At 51.7% G+C, this 20,127-nt stretch overlaps 1 protein-coding gene across 1 annotated transcript in view; it reads right to left on the bottom strand.

The window, feature by feature from the left end:
• UNC5A (unc-5 homolog A (C. elegans)) overlaps nucleotides 1-20,127 on the bottom strand; it is an 82,276-nt gene that overhangs the window by 11,782 nt on the left and 50,367 nt on the right. The window contains exon 2 of the mRNA XM_006884386.1: nucleotides 4,203-4,436. Within this exon, the coding sequence (XP_006884448.1) occupies nucleotides 4,203-4,436 (234 nt within the window). The remainder of the gene's footprint in view (nucleotides 1-4,202; nucleotides 4,437-20,127) is intronic.

Raw genomic sequence — 20,127 nt, 5'->3', positions numbered from 1 at the left:
AGAGACTGGGGCCTCCAGTGTGAGCCCTGGGGCTCTGTCGGTAAGGAGGGTTCTAGTACATCCCCTGGGGTTAGCAGGTAGTTCCTGACATGTGATAATATAATAACAGCCATTAGCACTCTAATTGCAGCGATTATAGAGTAAAATGGCAGACCCCTGAGACTCGGTGAGGCTGGTTATCTTATTTAACCCACTGCCTTCAGTGGGTGTTCCTCCCACTCTCAGGATGAGGAAACAGAGGCTCAGAGAGGACAGCTTCTTGTCATCTGCACCTGGGGCTGCGAGAATCCAATGCCACCACCCGGGCTGAGGGTCCCCACTGGAGAGGGAGAGCTGCGGGCAGAAGGTAAGGGCACAGGAGGGGTGCGTGCAGTGTGGGCGAAGCCTCAGGGCCAGTTCTGCCCTGACAGGCATAGAGGACCCTTCCCAAAGCTGTGCCGGTCCAGAAAGAAGGGCCACGCTGGAAGGGCCCAGGGCCCCCTGAGGACATACAAGGTGACGCCAGCCTCCTCCAGATACCTAGCCAGCAGCCAAAACCAGTGTCCCCAGGAGTGAGAAAAGACTGTTTGTTTCCAATTTCTCCTCCTTCTGACCCCAATTTCCCTTGGGTCATTGGCTTATCAGAAAGAAAGAGAGAGGCCGGGCTGCCAATGTGTTTTCATTGTTAAAAGAGAAATTCAATTAGGGCTGCAGTGCGAGCGAAGCACGCCCAGCCTCACTGTGGCGGTGGCTCATTCCCTCTTAATTTCTCTACCATGTATTCCCCTGACCCTTTCCTGGACACCAGCTTCCTCATGAGTCTCTCTTCTCTCCCATGAGCCACAGCTCGTCCACCATGTGGTTCCCTGTCCTCCAACCAGTTACTGGAGATGGATGTCACATGGCTGAGGCCACTCTAGCTGGGCTAAGCTCATATAAGGTGTACATGTCTCCCGAGGCTTGGGTCAGGGCCGAGAAGCAAAGGGCACCCACCCAGAGACATATGTGGGCGAGAGTCAGGCACCTGGGCATCTGAGAAAGTTTGCCCAGATGTGTGACTGAAGACAGAGTACCTTCACCTTCTTCTGCTCCTGGCCTTTGGGGTTCAGGCCAGCAGAACTCCGGAATATTCTCAGCTGGTGGAAGTAGAGCCCCTCACACCCACCCAGGCAGAGAACAGTTCTAAATTTAAGCGCTCCCATTTCTTTCTCCCTGTCTCCACTCTCTTTCTGTCCTGTCACCTCCTCCTCTTCTTCCTGATGCCAGGAATGGAGGCCAAGTCCAGCCCTGATGTTCCAGCTCCAGGCAGCACTTGCCTGCTGCTAAGGAAGGTCTGGGAACCCTACCCCCCCAAGAATGGCTGTAGGTGGAGAGGCAGCCCTGTAAGGGCAGCCCCTGTAAGTGGCCTCGGCTCTGAACTCAGCAGTCTCCTCAAGGCGACAGACTTGGGGAGGGACAGGGAGGAAGGAGGGGGTCCCAGGACAGGGGGCAAGCATGAATGTAGGTGAGGACCCCCAGTGTGGGGACAGATTCGGAACCAATAGAGACCAGTGGAAGGTGCAAGGCTGGCTGGGAATTCTAAGTTCCAAACTTGGCCTAAAGTGCCCACTTTCTCATCCATCTGCTTCTACAATCCAGTCCATCTGCTTAACAACAATTTATCCTCTAAGACCCAACTCCCAATGCTTATTGTTACAAGACACTGAGTCGGGGTGAACTGACTCCCTAGCTGACCCTCTAGCAGCTTTCAGAGGCTACAAATTGCACAGGTGACTGTCCATTTTTCTCCTCTGGAGCAGCTGGTGGATTTGAAGCACCTGCTTTTGAGTTGGCAGCACAATTCCTCACCCACTAGGCCTCCGGAGCTCCTTCTCAATGTTGGGTTAGCAAAACCTCAGGTCCTGCCGGCTTCGGCAAGTTTGGTTCCAGGCTTTGGTTCCTGCCTGGCCTTCTGAAGAGGACTGAGGTGAGGGTGGTGCTCTAATCCTCACCCCACCTGACTGAACACAGATATTTCCAGAGCCAAGGTCTGGTCTGGGTATCTATGCGGTACCACTACCGTAGAATCAGCTGTGAGGATGTGAGAGCAGCTTTTTTTCTTCCCCTTAAAGCTCTCAGTGGCTTTGGGCTGAGAGATCAATAGGATCAATGGAAATCCAGATACACTTGCTACAGTCGGTGTGTGGTCAGATGCTTGGAGCTGAGAGAGGGTGGTTACGAGTGGGACCAGGCCTGTGCGGGAGTGTGACAGGCTCTCGGAGCCCTTGTGAGCCCACCATGCCTGTGAACCACTCGTTCAAGCCACAAATCCCAGGCCTTGTTACGGCAGGAATGCTTCAGACAGGAAGAGAGTGTGTGTGCGTATGTGTGTCCCCCAAAGGGCAGAAGGTGTGTCCTGGAGGCAGGGAGTGGCAGAGGCTGGCCTGGAATATTCCAGAGCAGGCTCAGAACACTGCAGGAAGGCAAGTCCCTGCCATGACTCCCCGCTCAGGACCTCCTCTCCCTGGGAGACCTGCTGTGGCAGTGGGAGGAGACACTGTGCAGCAAAGTGGAGCTAAGCCTGAGAGTGGGAGGAAGGGACAGGCCTCTGCGTTGGGCTCCTGTGGGTGTGTGACATCTCAGCGCTTTGAAAACCCTCCCGAGGTGGATGGGCACAGTGACGCCAGCGATGGCACAGCAGAGACTGAGGATCCGGGAGAGCCACATTCTATTCACAGGTCACTGTGAGGCACTGCCTGGACTCCCTGGCAGATGTGCTTAACACACTCACTGGAAGGTTGGAAGTTCAAGTCTACCCAGAGGACTGGTGATATGCTCCTGAAAAACCAGCCACTGAAAAATCCGTGGAGCAGGATTCTCACGCACTAGAATCTTTACGGGTCAGATAGCGCTGATGACATGGTGAGCAGTGGGACCAATTTGACAACAATCAGGAGGACAGGCTGCTGTTAGTTCCTGCCTCTCTTTGCTGGGTCTGCTTCTGGGGATTGGTGGAAACTGCATAGCATTCTCTGTCTACATGTGCACCGGTTGCCCAAGACCAGGGTTGGTGAGGGAAGAAGATCTCCATACAAGGGCATTCTTGGGGCTTCCCTGGCCCCGCCAGTAGTCCTCCCTTCACCCACAGTAGAACTCCCTCTCCTCAATGTCTCTTCTCCTCAGGTCCTTGCATTGGCGTCCGAGCATCATCCACAGCTCTAGCCATGTCACCCTGCAGCTCACAATCACATGGGACAGTGACGTTACTCCGGATCAGAGTGCCCTGGTGACATTGTTGCCCTGACACACATCCTCTAGACTTGCTTTTTATTAAAAAAAATTCTTTTATTATTTTGTGTGTGTGTACCGTCAAATTGGATCTGACTGGTACAGGAGGAGATGGCCCCTCCTTCTCCGGCAGAGCATCTGGTGGATTCGAACTGCATATCTCTGGGATTGCACTGCAGCTTCTTGCCACTAGGCCACCAGAGCTCCCCTTAGACTTGCTTTTGATGCACCCTGCCTGGATGCTTCTCCCCTCCCCTCTTCCTAACAATCTCTCCACCTCCATCAGGTACCTCCCGAGGGTGCCCCCAGCAGCTCAGTCCTCAGGACACACCTAGCAGCCAACCATGCCTTACCCCTTGGAGGGTGGGCTGAGTCCCCAGCAAGGGAGCAAGGTGCTCCGTGATGGTGGTTGAGGAAATACATGTGGCAGTGAAGGAATGAAAATCCGAACAAATAAATGCCCAAGAGAACAAGCACAGAATTCCAGGTCTGCAAACTCTAGCTCTTCTGAGGAGCAATCACTCCAACCCCCTTTCTGTGTGTGGGTGGCTCAGCCAGGCTTAGATTCAGCAGTGGACACTGCTCCTTGGTAACCTAGAGCTGTGAAGCCTGAGGGCAGCAGCCAGGTGTTGTGGTGCCTTTCACAGCTTCTGGGATATTTGAGGGATCTTCTCTTTTTCTTATTCCCCCCACCAAATTGTGAGCTCAGAGTCTGATCAAGTGGGGACCGTAAAAGACCTTTGTGTGAATATATACAGGGTCCTGGTTATGGAAATCCTGCCTATTCTGGGGAACTGGAAATGGCATCGTGGACCCCTAGATGGTCCATGGTGGTAATGGGATGGTGGGCACAGGGCTGGTTGTTCTGGCCGTCTCTGTGAGTGGCACGTGTCTCCATGGGGTGGCTGTGGCCTGGTGCCCACAGCGCCGAGTCAGCCACCCATCTCTCCACTCACCGCTGCTCGAGTCGGTGCTGCGCTCGATCACGTGGTCCACCTGGCGCACCCACTCCCCGTTGCACTTGAAGAAGATCTGCGTGGCGGGTGTGGCCTTGCACACCAGCAGCACCGGCTTGTTCTTGACGATGTACACGTCCTCGGGCTCCACCAGGAAGTGGGGGAGCAAGTCTGGGTTGGCGCCAGGCACCGGGTTGGGCACTGGATTGGCCACTGTGGCACTCTGCTGGGCACCTGCATTGGGGCAGAGGAGGAAGGTGAGTGGGCCTCGGGTGACAGTGGTGCCAAGGAGGCAGCTGGGTGGCCAGAAGCCCCTATGTGGGCAGGGCTGATGGGGAGAGACTGAATGACTTCCTTGTAGTTCTGCAAAATGGGGCAAAACCAAGCTCACTCCCTTCTGAAGTCTTTGGTGGGCGATTTAACTGAGGTCTCACAGCAATCCCAGCAGCACACAGTAAGTCCTCAATTCCAGCAGCACTCAGGACACACTGTGACCCTAGTATTAGTGTAACTACCATCTCAGCAGAGGTTCAAAGTCCACGGGTGTTGCGAACAGTTAAACAATCAACTCAATTCCTTGCCCTGGAGTCAGACTGACTCATCCAACCTTCCAATGGATTTTTAGAAGTTGTAAATCCCACAGGGAGAAACTGCCCAATTCTCTCCCAAGTTGCTATTGGTGAACTTGAACCCTCAGAGAGGCACCACGTTTGGGTGAGCAGCACAGCCCCGCACGGACTGCACCACCAGAGGTCCCTAAGCATTAACATTAACTGCCAAGTTGCCGGCTCAAACTCAGATCCACCCAGGGATGTCACGGAAGAAAGACCAGCAGTTTGCTTCTGAAAAGGTGCAGCTGTTGAAAACGCTCTGGAGCACAGATCTACCCTGTCATGCGCAGATCACCATGAGCTGGAGTCAGTCCACGGTGATGCTTTTATTTTGGTGTGTGGAGGAGGTTCAGAGATCAGTTAGGAAAGCTGCACTGGAATGGAGAGAGGATTGGGCAGCGGGAGTGGTCAAGGGCTTCCTGCCTTAGGCTGTCTCCAGAGTCCACTATTTCTGGTCCCTTGAAGTGAAAAGTGCTCAAGTGACAGCAAGGCGGGGACACGGCTGGGTGCAATTTGAGGGGTGCCTGGAGGGTTGACGCATGGCACTGCTACAGGAGAGAGGCTCAGGGCCGGGTGGGGGAGACAGGGCGGGGGAACTGGCTGGCAAGGCGAGCACAGGTGGGTGGGAGCTGGGACAGTCTGCCTGGAAGCCTGAGGGGCCCTTGGCCTCATCTCCACTCCTTCAAGGAGACAGGAATGGGTTTCCTTCTAATTTTAACTGAAAACCACAACCATCCCACAAGTCATTTGTTGCTAATTACACAGGTAATTGGCTCTGAGGCTTCCGTGGAAGTAAAACCCCAGAGCAGCCTGACCTTTCTGCACCTACCAGGGCTCCTGAGAGGGTGGGTAGCACCCTCATCAGCCTTGCCCTACCCCTTCCTTCCACCAAACAGGCCCCTGGTGGCCTTGCCTTCCCCACAGGGTCCCCCCACCAACCACATTCAAAGTGAATGGAGCCTCTGCCCATAAAGAGGGAAGGGCTTCAGAGACCCATTCTGCTCCTTGCTAAGGGCTATAGGCTTGGGGAAGTTAGTGGTTTTGCTCTTTGTGAAATGGAGAGGGTATGTGTCCTGTCGGAGAGTCCTAGGGGTGCCTACGAGCTGCTTTTACAGTCAGTTAAGCCTCCTGTCTGCACAGGGTTGTGGGCAGAGCACCTTCTTCCTACAGCGGGTTCTGCCCCTTCACTGTCCTGCCCACATCCTGGGGTCAGTGAGGGGCTGACACAGTGGGGGACCTAGGAATGTAGCCAAGGAACTGGATACCTGGTGTGGCTTCATGCACCTTGCTCCCATAAAAATCAGGGAGATGGTGGCCAGTTCTTTGGGGGTAGGGGGAGAGAGGACTGGATAAGAAGAGGACAAAGCACAGTACTATCCAGGGTGGTGCTGAAATTACAAAATAAGCCATACGACCCTCAGCTCAGGGGCCCTCATAACCCTCCCTCAGAGTGGAGGGAAGTTGTCCCATCAATGACAGGGTTAGGTGACTCAGCCCAGGCTGGAATGAGGCTCTGCGTCCAGTGCTTGGCCCCTGGGCTGCCCAAGACAGCCCCTTCCTATGGGGCTGTGTGGACATGGCCGAGGCACCATCTCTGGGGGTCAGTCCCTGGGCTCTGGCTCTCAGGGGACTGGCTCTCCTCACTCAAGGAATAGAGGGACACCCGGCCATGTGGGGGGGGCACTGCCACACTTTTGTGGGGGCCATAGGCACACAACAGTGTCTTCCATGCTCCCTCTTGTGTGGTGGACATGGTACAGACAGTGACACAGCTTGGCAGTACGTCCACAGGGATCATTCACCCTCCTCCTTCACCTGCGCCTGCCCTTCCCTGGGCCTCCTGCCCCTCCTCTGTCCCCTGACCAGACCTGACCCTCTCTTCAGCTTGTCTTTCGCCTCATAACCTCTTTGAAACAAAGGACAGGCTGCCTGTAAGCACATGTGCGGTTGGAAGAATTTCACCTTCCTCTGACCCACCGACCCTGAACGCCTTCCATATGGCTCTACTAGTGCCCCCTGAGTCAGGAAGATGGGGATTAGGCAGAGGGGAGTAGCCATCTAGACAGCTTACAGAGTCACTTAGTCTGCCCTGGGCTCCCATCTTCCAGTGGGGGCGGCCATGGGGCCTTTTACTGTTGTATACATTAGCTCTTTCCTGTCACTCAGGCCCCATCTGTCAGCCTCTGACCCAGGCTGCAGAGCAGATGGGGATGAATCTTACTTGCGTTAAGGGCCCAAGCAGCCTCCCAGGATTTACAGACTGAACACAAGGGGATAGGAGGGTGGGATGGCCATGGCCTCTCTCAATCTCACCCAGTGAAGACACGGCATCTCCACAGACCCTAGAGCTGATGGGGGCCAGCCAGCTGGACCCCAGAGTGAACATTAACGAAAGAAAGCTAAGAAATGCTTACACTCTAGATATAATCAATCTTGTAGGGTCAACAGATGAGAAGTGAGGGAGAGTAAAAATTTATGCAAAGTACATAAAAAAGATAGATGATAGATCCTCAACCTCATTGCCAGTGAGTCAGACCTGATGCATAGCTGACCCTGCAGCAGGTTTTCCAGGGGCTGTAAATTGTACAGGGGGATATGCCCATCTTTTTTCCATGGAGCAGCTGGTGGATTTGAACCACCGGAGATACAGGGCCTTTGGGTTAGCAATGCAGCTCCACCAGAAGTCCCTTGACAGATAGATATTGTTGGTTTTGTTGTGAAGTCAGAACTCCAATGGGTTTCCAGAGGTGGGAAATAGAATGGGAGGAGATTGCCTGCCCTCCTGAACAACAGATGATGGATTTGACCACGTGTCTTTGGAACGGCAGTGCAGCTTATGACTAGGCCACCCTATATACTTATACATACACCCATATACATAAAGAGTATATTTCCTTAGTATTTTCAAACTCTATATTTATTCAGTGATGGGTAATGGGGGTAGGTGTGTCAGAGACAAGACTGGCACAGGATAGAGCAGGGGTTAGGGCTGCTGTACATAGGGTTTCTATGAGTCACAGGGGACTCAATGGCACGTAACAACAACAACAGCAGCATATTTGGTCGAGGAGGGTGGGGGTGCTGGGAGGAAGACAAAGTGGACAGTGCATGGTGACTGGGTGAAGCCCCATGGTTCTGGGCCTTCCCCACCTCCTCCACACCTCACTCAGAAGTTCTACGTGGTACCCTGGGCCCATCTGTGGGTGCAGGAGTTGCTGGTTGGGTGAGGGGGTGGGGATTGGGTGCAGCAGAGCCCCCAGCCTCTCTATTGATCACCTCGCCAAACACTGCTCGCATCAGCCGCCTGCTGAACCCAGCGCAATCCTTCATGTCTGCATTTAACTGCTAATGAAAAATAAATGTACTGTGACCAATAAGGGACATAGCTCACTTCTCCAGGGCCTCCGTCATGCCATGTTGGCGAGGTCTCCTCTCCGCACCCTGGGGGGCAATTACTGGGCAGGCCTGGAGCTCCCTCTGGACTACAGCTCTGCCTTCTGGCAAGGACACTTTAAGGCCATGGGTGGGGCTAAGTGGGGCCCCAGGGGATGCTGCCTGAGCAGCAGAGCTGATATTCCCTTGTTTAAGCCTCTGAGCCCACTGTCACCTCTACTCTAGTGCTGGCACCTAAGATCTCCCTTCCACTCACAGTTCCAGTCAGTTGCCTTCCTGAATGAAGGCAGGCAGGAGTCGCAGGTCTCTCCCCTTGGGCAGTGCATGCCACCGGGGTAGGCTTCCTCTTTTCATGTTCATTGAAGGTAACATACTCAGTAGTGCATGCTTACTGCGATGACCTAACATCTATTCAATAAACTCTCCTGTTTCCCGCAGTCCCCACTCCCCCCTATTGCCTCTCTCAGAGCCTGCTTGTTGTATTTCCATTGTCTGCACTGGTTTCTGTAGGCATTTCAGGACGGGGCCAGCACAGTCAGCCCTTATCTCCCTCTGTGGAAAGGCCCACAGTTTCCCACCTCCAGGTGTGTGCTCAAGCCTGAAACAACCTTCCTACATCCTCATCCCAGGACTTGCCTCTTTAGGGCCCAGCCCCAATGTCACTTTGCCTGGAAACAGGGGGCACTTCCTGCCTCAGTCTACCAGAACAGACACCACACACTAAAACTGTCTCTGCATCTGTAGCTCATTTTTTCACAGGGCAAGGCTGAGGCAGATTTCTTCCCAGGCTGCCTCCTTTTTAGAACAAGGACTCCCTTGGAGTAGAAGCCCTGTCATTTATTACCAGGCCCAGCACCTAGCTTAAGACGGGGTATTTGTTCAGTGACTGAACGACCACCTCTCTTCTCCCTTTAATTTCCAAAGATCTGCCTTTTTTGATGGCTCTTGTTAGTCCTGTGGGGACAGCAGGGCAAAGGGCAGAGGGGCCCCTGAATACTGGACACAGGCCTGGGCAGGCAGAGGGGACGGCGCTCCAGGCAGCCTGCCTGCACCCTGACACACTGCTGCTCTTGGAAGCAGAGCCCCCCTTTCCTCACCTGCTGAGGATGCTGAGACCTGCCTATGCAGCACTGAGACCCAGGGTGGGTGTGAAAGTGCTTTCAAATGTTTTATTTTTAAAATCACCACGAAAATATGCGGTGTGATTAATCAAGCTATTAATGAACCTGTATTCACTGAGCAAGGACTCTGCCCCTGGGAACCTGGAGATGGAGCCTTTCTTTCCAGGAGCAGCCACGCCCTTGTGGAGTCCCTGTCCACTTCCTCCTGGAGGCCTGGGGAGGGGAAGGGGCAGCAAACCCCTGCTTCTTCCCTTTTCCTGAGAAATGTCCTAGATTTAAAATGGAGTGGAGAAGGGGGTGGACACAGCAGCCTCCATATTTCTCCAGCCCAGATCCCTCCCTGGCTGCTGGCCAGTGCTGTACCTGTGCCACTGGGCACTCATGCCACAGCCTGCCCGCTGGCCCTCACGCCGGCCTCTGCTCAGGAGCTCTGCATTCAGTACCTCTGCTTGGAGAAGCCATGTTGGCTAAGGGTGGTGGGTCAAACCCCAGGGGGGAAAGATGTGGGAGTGTGACTCTACAAAGTTGGAGCCCTGGAAACCCTGTGGGATGAGACAGTGAAGACTGTCCTCTAGAGTTCCTATGAGTCAGAATCAACTCCATGGTAACGAGTTTACATCTTCTTGGGGCCTGGAGGGGTCTGAATCTTTATAGTCGGCACCCCAGGAGGATCCAGGTGTGCAGGCAGCGAGGAGAGAGGCACCGGCTAACGTGCCACACCCTCAGCCCATCATCGAGGCTCTGCTGGCCTGGGGATGCCTGCCTACACCCCCGCCCCCAGGGCCTCCTCCACACTGTCCAGCATTGGCACTACTTGTAACTCCTCGAGGGCTTTTGCAGGCTCTGTTCCAGGCTCCTCTGGGGTTGCCTCTGTCTCCCTCCTTCCCTTTCTGACTGATTTTCCTCCGAGAAACCACTCAATCCTGGCCATAGGGTCCCAGCGGGCTGATGCCATCCCAGGCCACAGATGGGGCATGTGACCTGGACCTGGCAATCAGCACATTCCCTCCCCTCACTCCAGTCCACCCACTCTGTCCCAGGCCACCTCACCCACCTCCTGACTACTCTATCCCTGGGCCACCCTGGCCCTGGCCCCCCCATCCCCAGACTACCCCACCCATAGGTCACTGGATTCACTGGCCACACTGCCCTCAGGTATCCCAGTCCTTGGCCCCTTTGTCTACACAGATGAGATTCCAGCACCTGAGGGTGATTGCTGGGAAGAGAGAACCTCTCTTTCTGTGAGGCTTGGGGCTGTGGGCAGATGGTTTTGAAACTACTGGGCCCACCAACAGGGAGGGGCCAGACCTGCGGACCTGTAGGCCACAGTAAGGACAACTGCAAGGAGATGGCATCTATGGACTGAAGCCGGAGGTTGGAGAATAGACACACCAACCAGGGGGAGAGAAGCCAGCTCCTCCCGGCAGCTGAGGCCTGGGACCCACTCAGAGGTGTGCCTGGGTTCCCAGCCAGTGAAGCCCTTTTCTGGCTTCAACTAGCTGGAGTTGGGATCTTTTCAACTGACTGAGCCACCACACCTCTGGGAGACGCCCGCCTGACTTCTATTCATCCTTCAGGGCCTGCTCAAACCGCACCCCCCCCTCCCAGGGAAGCCTCCCCCAGACACCAGGGGAAGCCATACTTCCTCTGAGCCCACTGCCTGGACCTGAACATAGCATTGTCACAATTGTGGCAGCTGCCTCCCCAGATATGCTATTAGCTCCCTGAGGCCAGAGTGTGGGTGCTGATGCCCCATGCACCCCTCCCTTCGGGCCTGACAGCTTACTAGGGTGCAATGAGTGAGTAGCTAGTGAATGAATGTTGAACATCATTTCCTTCAGTGGGTCCAGAGCCTGGGAAGGAGAGTTTACAGGGGAAGGTGCAAATGCAAACCTAGCCAGGAGCCTTTCATTCAATCAGTCCATTCAGTGGGAAGGGAGGCAGAGGCAGCCGGGAAGGGGTTCTACCCTGGGTTGCATATCTCCAAGGGAGATGTGGGGCAGTAGGAGGTAGGAGTTTAGGGACCTGGGTTTTGCAGGGAAATGGGGTCGTGCTCTCCTGCCCACCAGTGCCCCTAGGGCCTGATGACTGCATGAGTCGTGACTGTTTGAATATGACACATCTGTGATGCAGGGCTTGAACAGGATGCTATGCTCCGAGTGAGCAAGGCAAGGGGTGGGGTGAGGTATGGGGGTACACGGGGGGAATGAAGCTGCAGGACCCAAGCCCTGGTTCGAGTCTCAGCTCCTTCAGCCTCCACCAGGGGACCATAAGATGTGTTTCCTGGGTGAGGCAAAGGGGACAAAGGGACATAATAATCTGGGGTGCACTCTTCCCAGAGTGCTGCCAGCATCAGCCTTCCAAACCCTCTGCACTGACTCTAACTTGCCTCTGCCCCAGACTGCCAGCCAAGCCCCCATTTCCTGAGCTTCCTCTTCCACCTTTGTGGAACAGGGTGTGTTTGCTGACCTTGGTCAAGGATAACGAGGGCACTGGAATGAGATCTGTTCTCTATCATATGGCCCTGTTTCAGCCCCTCCACTGTCTGTTTGCCTGGCTACAGCTTCCAGGACCTCTTGTGTCCAGGCCCCTGTGTGTAGACGTGACCCCGGCCCTGTGCTTAGGCATGCAGGAGGTGCAAGTGCCTGGACGAGGGTGGCGAACCACTCGGAGCTGCCCCCCTGGAGCACATGCACACATACACATAAACACACACACACACACACATGCTAACGACACTCTGGTTTCCATGGTAACATGTGCGTGAAAGTGTCATAGGAGCAGCAGCCACCTCCCCAAGATCAGAGCAAAGTCACCCTCTTTCCCAGTGAGCTCCAGGGGCCTGGTCACAAGGACAGACACAGGCACCAGGAGGACACGTGGATACACTGAACCGAAAAGAACAAGGCGGGTGAGGCGGTCGGCAGTCACGCAGTGAGGACATCCCCGGCCACAGCGCCACAGACCAGGCCTGTCATCTGGTGGCTGCCTACCCCATATCAGGACTGGCTTACAGTCATGCAGCCCCCAGAGGGCCCTGGTCTCTACCAGCGTCTAGACTGGCCAGTGTAGGACAGGGGTGCATGGGCCCCCACTCTCTGCCTCCCACCTCCCTGCTCACTCTGACCTGCTGTCTGGTTCTCAAACCTTCCAAGCTCGTTCCCACATGTTGTGGACTCAAGTGTGTGTGTCCCACCACCCAGAGAGGAGTCATAGACCCCTGTGCTAGTGGATGCAGCCTTGTGGGGAAATGGGTTTTTTTTCTTTTGTTATCAGTTATATTAATGAGCTCATACTTCTAATCTTAATCCCCCTGAGTGGCATTTATAAAAGGCGAGAATAGACATGGAAATTGAGTCACATACAAAGAAGAAAGGTTGTGAGGATCCATGTAACAGCCAAAGAACATCATGAATTTCCTAGGGTTACCAGAAGCCGAAAGAAACAAGGGTCTCCCAGAGAAACAAGTGAGAGCACATGGCCCAGCGAGGAGGCCCTGAATCCAGGCTTCCAGCCTCCAGAACTACGAACCCAAAAATATTCTTTAAACTGCTTGGTGCTGGTTTGTTACGGTCTCAAAAAATTCACTGCAGCTAAGTTGGAACCAACTCATAGCTGGCCCTCCAGCAAGTTTTCAGAGGCTGTACATTACACAAGGTTGTGTCATCTGCATAATGCAGGTTGTTGATGAGTCTTGCTCCAATCCTGATGCCACATTACCCCTCACAAAGCCCAGTCTCCTGGATGATCTGTTCCAATACAGATTGAAAATTACGAAGTTAGGACACATCCCTGGCGTACACTCTTCCCAAACCTAACCATGCAGTGTTTCCTTGCTCTGTTGCAACAACTGCCTCCTGGTCCAAGTATAGGTTTTGCATAAGCACGATCAAGTATTCTGGGATTGCCATTCTCAGAGTCAGCCACAGTTTGCTGTGATCCACACAGTCAAATGTCTTTGCATAATCAATGAAACACAGATAGACATTGCTCTGGTACTCCCTGATTTCAGCCAAGATCTAACATTAGCGATACTATCCTTAGTGCAATGGCCTCTTCTAAACCCAGCCTGCACATCTGGCAGTTCTCTGTTGATGTGCTGTTCCAATCATCTTTGGATAATTTTCAGCAGAACCTTGTTTGCCTGTGATATTAATGGTATTGTTCGATAATCCCCATACTCTGTTGGGTCACCTTTCTTTGTAATGGGAACAAATATGGATCTCTTCCAGTCAATTGGCCAGATGGTTGTCCTCCAGATTTCTTGGCACAACTTGGTGAGCGCATTCAGAGCAGCATCTGTTTGTTGAAATATGTCAATGGGTATGCCATCACTTCCTGGGGCCTTGTTTTTTGCCAATTCCTTTCAAGAAGCTTGAACTTCTTCCTTCATCACCACAGGCTCTTGCTCATATGATGTTTCAAGAAAACAAAGATTCTCACTACTGGTCTGATTGGCAGCATCATGATAGATGGTGAAGAGACTGAGATTGTTAATGGCGTCAGTTTGCTTGATTCCACAATCAACACACTCTTTGTACCAGCAGTCATGAAATCAAAAGACAAATTGCATTGGGGAAAGTCTGCTGTTCAGGGACCTCTCTAGACTACTGAAGAGCAATGATGTCAGTTTGGAGACTAAGGTGTGCCTGATCCAGGCCATGGTCTTTGCAATTATGTGCTATGCGTCAGAAAAACAGACAGTGACTAGGGATGATAGAAGGAGAATTGATGCCTTTGAGCTGTGGTGCTGGAGAAGAGTTTTGAATACCATGGACTGCTAAGAGAACAAACAGGTTTGTCCAAGGAGAAGGCTGCTCCTTGGAGGCAAGGATTCTGAAGCTTTGTCTGACATACTTTGGACATGCTGCAAGGAGAAACCAGTCCTTGGAGAGGGACATCATGCTTGGGAGGGTATAAGGACAGTGCAAGACAGGAAGACCCTCGATGAGGTGGATTGATTCAGAGACTGGAGTAACGGGACAGAGACAATAAGGTTGGCCCAGGATAGAGCAGGGTTCAGAGCTGTTGTACATGGGGTCACTTATGAGTCACAGGCGACTCAACGACACACAACAGTAACAACATACATTACATGGGAGGAGAATATCCACTTTTCTCCCTTGGAGCTGCTGGTGTATCCAAATCGCCAGAGAGGCACCACCTTTGGGTTAGCAACACAATGCTCTACAAACCATACCTCCAAGCTCCAGGAAACTGAACCCCACCACAGTTTCTTTCCTCTGCCTGCCACCTGCTAATCCTGATCTTTCCACACTGCTTTTCTCTAATCCCTCAGGGCTCAGTATCTCCTCCTCCGAGGGGCCCTCCCTGACCTCCGTGTCTACGTAGCCCCTCCTGGTCCTTTCCTTTTTCGATCTATTTTCCTTACAGCATGTACCACTGTTGAAGACCTCTCACCTATGTACTGACTTGATAATTACTGTCTCTCATCCTACAATCCCACTGTCCTAACAATGGGTCCACTTCTGTCTTCTTTGGTATTGTAGTTCCAGCACTCAGACTGGCATCTTGTGTGTACAAACACATACTGGACAAGCAAACTCAGGTCTTCAAACTCCCTGTCACTATCCACACTGTATGTTACACCCCCATTGTTACTAACATCCCCCAAACTCTCCAAGAAGGGGGGTCAGAACCTACCTTGATGTACAGGGAAGGGATGCTCTTAAGTGGGGACAGGCTCCCAAGGGCCCCAGTCCTGCCTCAGGGCCTTGCTTTGGGCCAAAGAAACGGTTAAAGCTGAGGCCTAAATAAGCATTTGATTAACAAACGATAAAATAGCTATTGTGTCCCTGAATTAAGCTGTAATTGTGGCTGATAATTGGCTGGTTAGAATTTAATAAGCTGCAATTAAATAGAATGGAATCCAGGGTAATTATGTGGTCGCACAGCCCAGGGAGGACTGGGGAAGGAGGCTCTTTCCTTTTCCTTCTCTGGAATCCTTGGAGCATGCGATGCTGTGGGTGCTTGGCGCGCGCGTGTGTGCGTGTGTGTGTGTGTATGTGTGTGTGTGTGTAACAGGCCTTCTCCACATCCTACCTGATGCTGGGAGGGAGGAAAGGGAGGTGGCTGGCCTGGCTCCTCCCACCACTCAGCACAAGGCAGCTTGCAGCTCTGAGCACAGCCAGGGCCTGTGGCAGCCTCAGCTGAAAGAGACACCAAAGGATGCCTGGCGTGACTCCCTGCAGCCAGGAGGCTGGGGAGGTGGCCAAGAGGGTGCTGGGAAAACGAGGAGGCAGGTGAGTGGGGAAGGTCCACCTGTCTTCCTCAGGAGGCAGCTGGGGCTCCAACAGAAGGACATGTTCAAGGTCATGTGGCCACTAGCGACTGAGCTGGGTCAGAGTCTCAGACTGGACCAAAGGAAGCTCATGCCACATAGTCAAGGGTGCATACACACCCTTCTCTCTCTCTTGGGCCACCAGCGTCATTCACTGGGCAAAAACACAGGTTAAGTGAGAATGATTCCATGTTCTGCACGCATCCTTGAGACAACCATCTCCCCACAGAAGTCCAGGAGCTGCCCCCTCTGGGGCACAAGTGAGGCTCCACAACCCTTCCTCCTGCCTCACGCTCCCATCCCCTTACCTCACCCCTCCTGGTGCTGCCGCCCGGCCCTCAGCCCCTCCCCAGCCCAGGTGTGGTGACCAGTAAATCTGCAAGGATGATGGACGGCGTCGCCAATGCGCCGTTTTATGACCCCATCAGCATTTTTACAATGTTGCTGGCAATTAATTTAATTAAAGACCCTGTCCCAGAAATGGCGGTGTTTCATATCTCACTAGTTTAATGTGTGCCTGCCTGAGCTGGGCGCCGAGGTGGCCCAGGGTGGCGGTGGCACTGCTCCCCGGGGCTGGCTGGGGTGCACAGGGCTGTGGAGGTGGCCAGTCCCTGCCTGTACTGCCTGCAATCACGGCCACTGCACTTGTGTGCACATGGTCATTATGGCGGCAGCACGGCTAGCTCTGCATTTTTTCACTTCGCAACCATTCTAAGAGGCAGACAACCATTTTTTAATCTCTAATTTACAGGTGAGGAAATGGAATGATACCACCACCACCATCACCACTGCCCACTGCCATCAAGTTGATTCTCACAGAGACCCGATAGGACAGAATAGAACTGTCCCACATGGTTTCTGAGGCTGTAAATCTTAATGGGAGGATTAAGATTTCTCCCTCATCTTGATCCCTCTGAGAGGCTGGCGGGTTCAAACTATCAACCTTTTGGTTAGCATTTCAGTGTTTAACCCATTGTGCCACAACTCTTACCGATTCCTTAATGTGGCATGGAAAAATGAACTGTTGTTAGGTGTCGCCGAGTATGAGCCATAGTAACACTGTGAACAACAGATCTGACTCCTGTCCTACCCGGTGTCACCCTCACACTTCCTGACACACTAGAGCCCAGGGCAGCAGTCACTGTGTCAGTCCACCTGGTTAGGGTCTTCCTCCTCTCCTTCACCGGTCCTCTGCCTTTCCAAGCGTCATGTCCCTCGCCAAGTGATAGTCTCTCCTAGCAACATGCCTGAAGTATGTGAGGCAAAACTTTATCATCTTTGCCTCCAAGGAGCACTCTGGCTGCACCTCTTCAACACATACCTGTTGTTCTCTTGGCCGTCCATGGATGTTCAGTGCTCTTCTCCAGCACCACAGCTCAAAGGCATCATTTATTCTTATGTCGTCCTTATTCACTGGCCAGATCTTAGAAGCACAGCAAGTAACTGGAAAGACCACAGCCTGAATCAGATGTACCTCAGTCCTCAAACTGACATCATTACTCCTCAATAACTTGGAGAGATCCCTGACTTCAGACTTTTCCAGTACAATATTCTCCTGATTTTCTTACTGTTAGTACCAAGGGTGTTGATTGTGGATCTAAGTAAGATTTGGTTTTTGACAGTTTCAGTCTTTTCTTTTTTTTATTTTTATTTTTTGTTTGTGTGTGTGTTTGTGTGTGTGTATCGTCAAATCGGATCTGACTGGTACAGGAAGAGATGGCCCCTCCTTCTCCGGTAGAGCATCTGGTGGATTCGAACCGCGTATCTCTGGGATTGCAGTGCAGCTTCTTGCCACTAGACCACCAGAGCTCCCCTAGTTTCAGTTTTTTCTTATGATGTGTTGCCTATTGGTCCAAAGGTAAGATTTTTTGTTTTCTTGACATTGAGATGCAATCCACATTGAAGGCTGTATTCTTTACTCTTCAGCAGCAAGTGCTTCAAGTCCTCCTCACTTTCAGCAAGCAAGATTGTGTCTTCTGCATAACGCATGTTATTGGTGAGTCTTTCTCCAATCTTGATGCCACATTTTTCTTCACAGATTCCAGCTTCTCTAATAATTTGCTCAACATACAGATTAAATAGGTATGTAGAGAGAATACAACCCTGATGAACTCCTTTCTTAATCTTAAACCATGTACTACTGCTCCCTTGCTCTGTTCGCACAATAGACTCATAGTCTAGGTATAGGTTTCGCATGAGCACAACCAAGTGTTCTGGGATTCCCATTCTTCTCAATGTCAGCCACAACTTGTTATGATCCACATCGTCAAATGGCTTTGCATAGTCAATAAATCAATAGGCATTCTTGTGGTATTCCTTACTTTCATCCAGGATCCATCAGAGATGAGCAGTGGGAGGGATTTTTTCAGGATTTCAATTGCTTTATATGAGAGGTTTCCAGCCCCAAGGCACTGTTAATCAAATCAAGACCTGCCTTCTGATTCCAACTGCTTTTTTCTTTCATGTTGGTTTTTTCCTCCCTGTTGTTGTGTGCTGTCAAACCGGATTCAACTGGCACAGGAGGAGACTGCCTCTCCTCCAGCGGAGCATCTGGTGGATTTGAACCATGTATCCTTGTTTATGAGTCGTCTATGACTCGACGGCACCTAACAACAATAACAACAATGACATAGAGAGAGCTACGTTGGCCTAGTGGACAGAAAGTTATGCTACCAAGCTGAAGGTGGGTGATTTTAATCTGTGGCCCTCAGGCTGGGTTCAAATTGTTTTCCTTTCAAACATTCTTCTAGGTGGTATAGCACTGGTCTGTGCATTGCTGTACAGAGGTAACCCGTGGTTGCTGTGATGCTGAACAATGATGTGCCAAACGTGGTAATGGGTACTCATGGTGGACAATGTTTGCTAGAGCTTCCCGACTAAAACAAGCCTGGAAGCAGGAGTGGCATCCAATTCTGAAATTACTTGCCTCCGGAAACTCTATGTACAAACAGTGCTCAGGCCTTTCATTCACAGGGTCGCTATGAATCGTCTATGACTCGATGGCACCTAACAACAACATCTTTGGGCTTGCAGTGCAGGTTCTTGCCACTAGGCCACCAGAGCTCCCTCCAGCTGCTTTAAATAAGAGTCTCCCAGCCCTAACAGCACTGTTGCTCAAATCAACAAGACCTACCTTCTGATTCCAACTGCTTTAAATAAGAGCCTCCCAGCTCCCAAGGCACTGTTAATCAAATAAAAGAAATGGAGAAGTGGGTAATGGTTTAAAGACTACGGTGTGCTTGATCCAAGCCATGGTCTTTTCAATTACTTCCTATGCCCCTGAAAGTTAGACAACGAACATGAATGATAGAAGAATCAATGCATTTGAGTTGTGGTGTTGGAGAAGAGTATTGATTATCCTATAGATTGCCAAGAGAACAAACAGGTATGTCTTGGAAGGGTGCTCCTTGGAGTCAAGGATGGTGAAGCTTTTCCTCACATACTCTGGGCACATTGTTAGGAGAGATCAGTTCTTGGGAAAAGACATCATGCTAGGAAAGGTAGAGGCTCAGTGAAAGAAAGGAAGACCCTCAACAAGACTTGACACGGTGACTATAACAATGGGTTAAGCTTATCAGAGACGGTAAGCATGGCGTAGTCTAAGGTGGGGTTGTTCATAGGGTCACTATAAGTTGTCGTTGATTCCACGATACCTAATAACACAATAACCACCACCTAGATTCTGGAAGAGGCAGCTGGCCTCGGTGCCCGCATGCTCAGTCAGGTTACAGTCACTCAGCCAGTGTTACTGAGTTTGCCAAGATGTCAGGCGATGAAGCAATGAGCAAGATGGACTCCTGTCCTACCATCACAGAGCACGTGGTCCAGTGCTGCATGCGCACATGGCCAGAGATGGAGCACAGCCCTGCTGTAAACCCCAGACACTTAGTGGCCCATGCAGCATGCACTCGGCTTACATGTGGTATACAAACATGTGCACACATATGCACATAAAAAGAACAAACAGACATGTCTTGGAGAAGATGAAGCCAGAATGATCATTGGAGGCAAAGATGAAGAAGTTTTGTCTCTGGTGCAACCACTGTGGAAGGCAGTTTGGCGCTTTCTAAAAAAGTTGCAAATAGAAATACGATTTGACCCAGCAATTCCACTACTGGGAATATACCCCAAAGAGACCATAAGTGCCATCCAAGCAGATATATGCACATCCATGATTATCGTGGCTTTGTGTATGGATAGAGAAGCTGTGGTATATTCATACAATGGAATACTATGCTGCATTGAAAAACAAGGAACTCATGAAATAGTATTCAAAATGGGTGACCCTGGAGACATTATGCTGAGTGAAATATCTCAGTCAAAAAAGGACAAATACTGCATGGTGCTACTGTTGTAAAACAGGACTGACATCGGGCCTGTGGGGAGACTGAGAAAGATGGGTTTAATAATGTATACTGCATTGAAACAGATGAGGGAGAAAACTGTTTAAAAGGGATATGTGATTAGGTATTATTGTCATGACAGGAGTCTAGAACAAA

The sequence above is a fragment of the Elephantulus edwardii genome, unplaced genomic scaffold (assembly GCF_000299155.1).
Source record: "Elephantulus edwardii isolate Elephantulus edwardi_28Jun2011 unplaced genomic scaffold, EleEdw1.0 scaffold00033, whole genome shotgun sequence".
NCBI classification, from domain to species: domain Eukaryota; kingdom Metazoa; phylum Chordata; class Mammalia; order Macroscelidea; family Macroscelididae; genus Elephantulus; species Elephantulus edwardii.
This window is presented reverse-complemented; position numbering and strand designations above follow the sequence as displayed.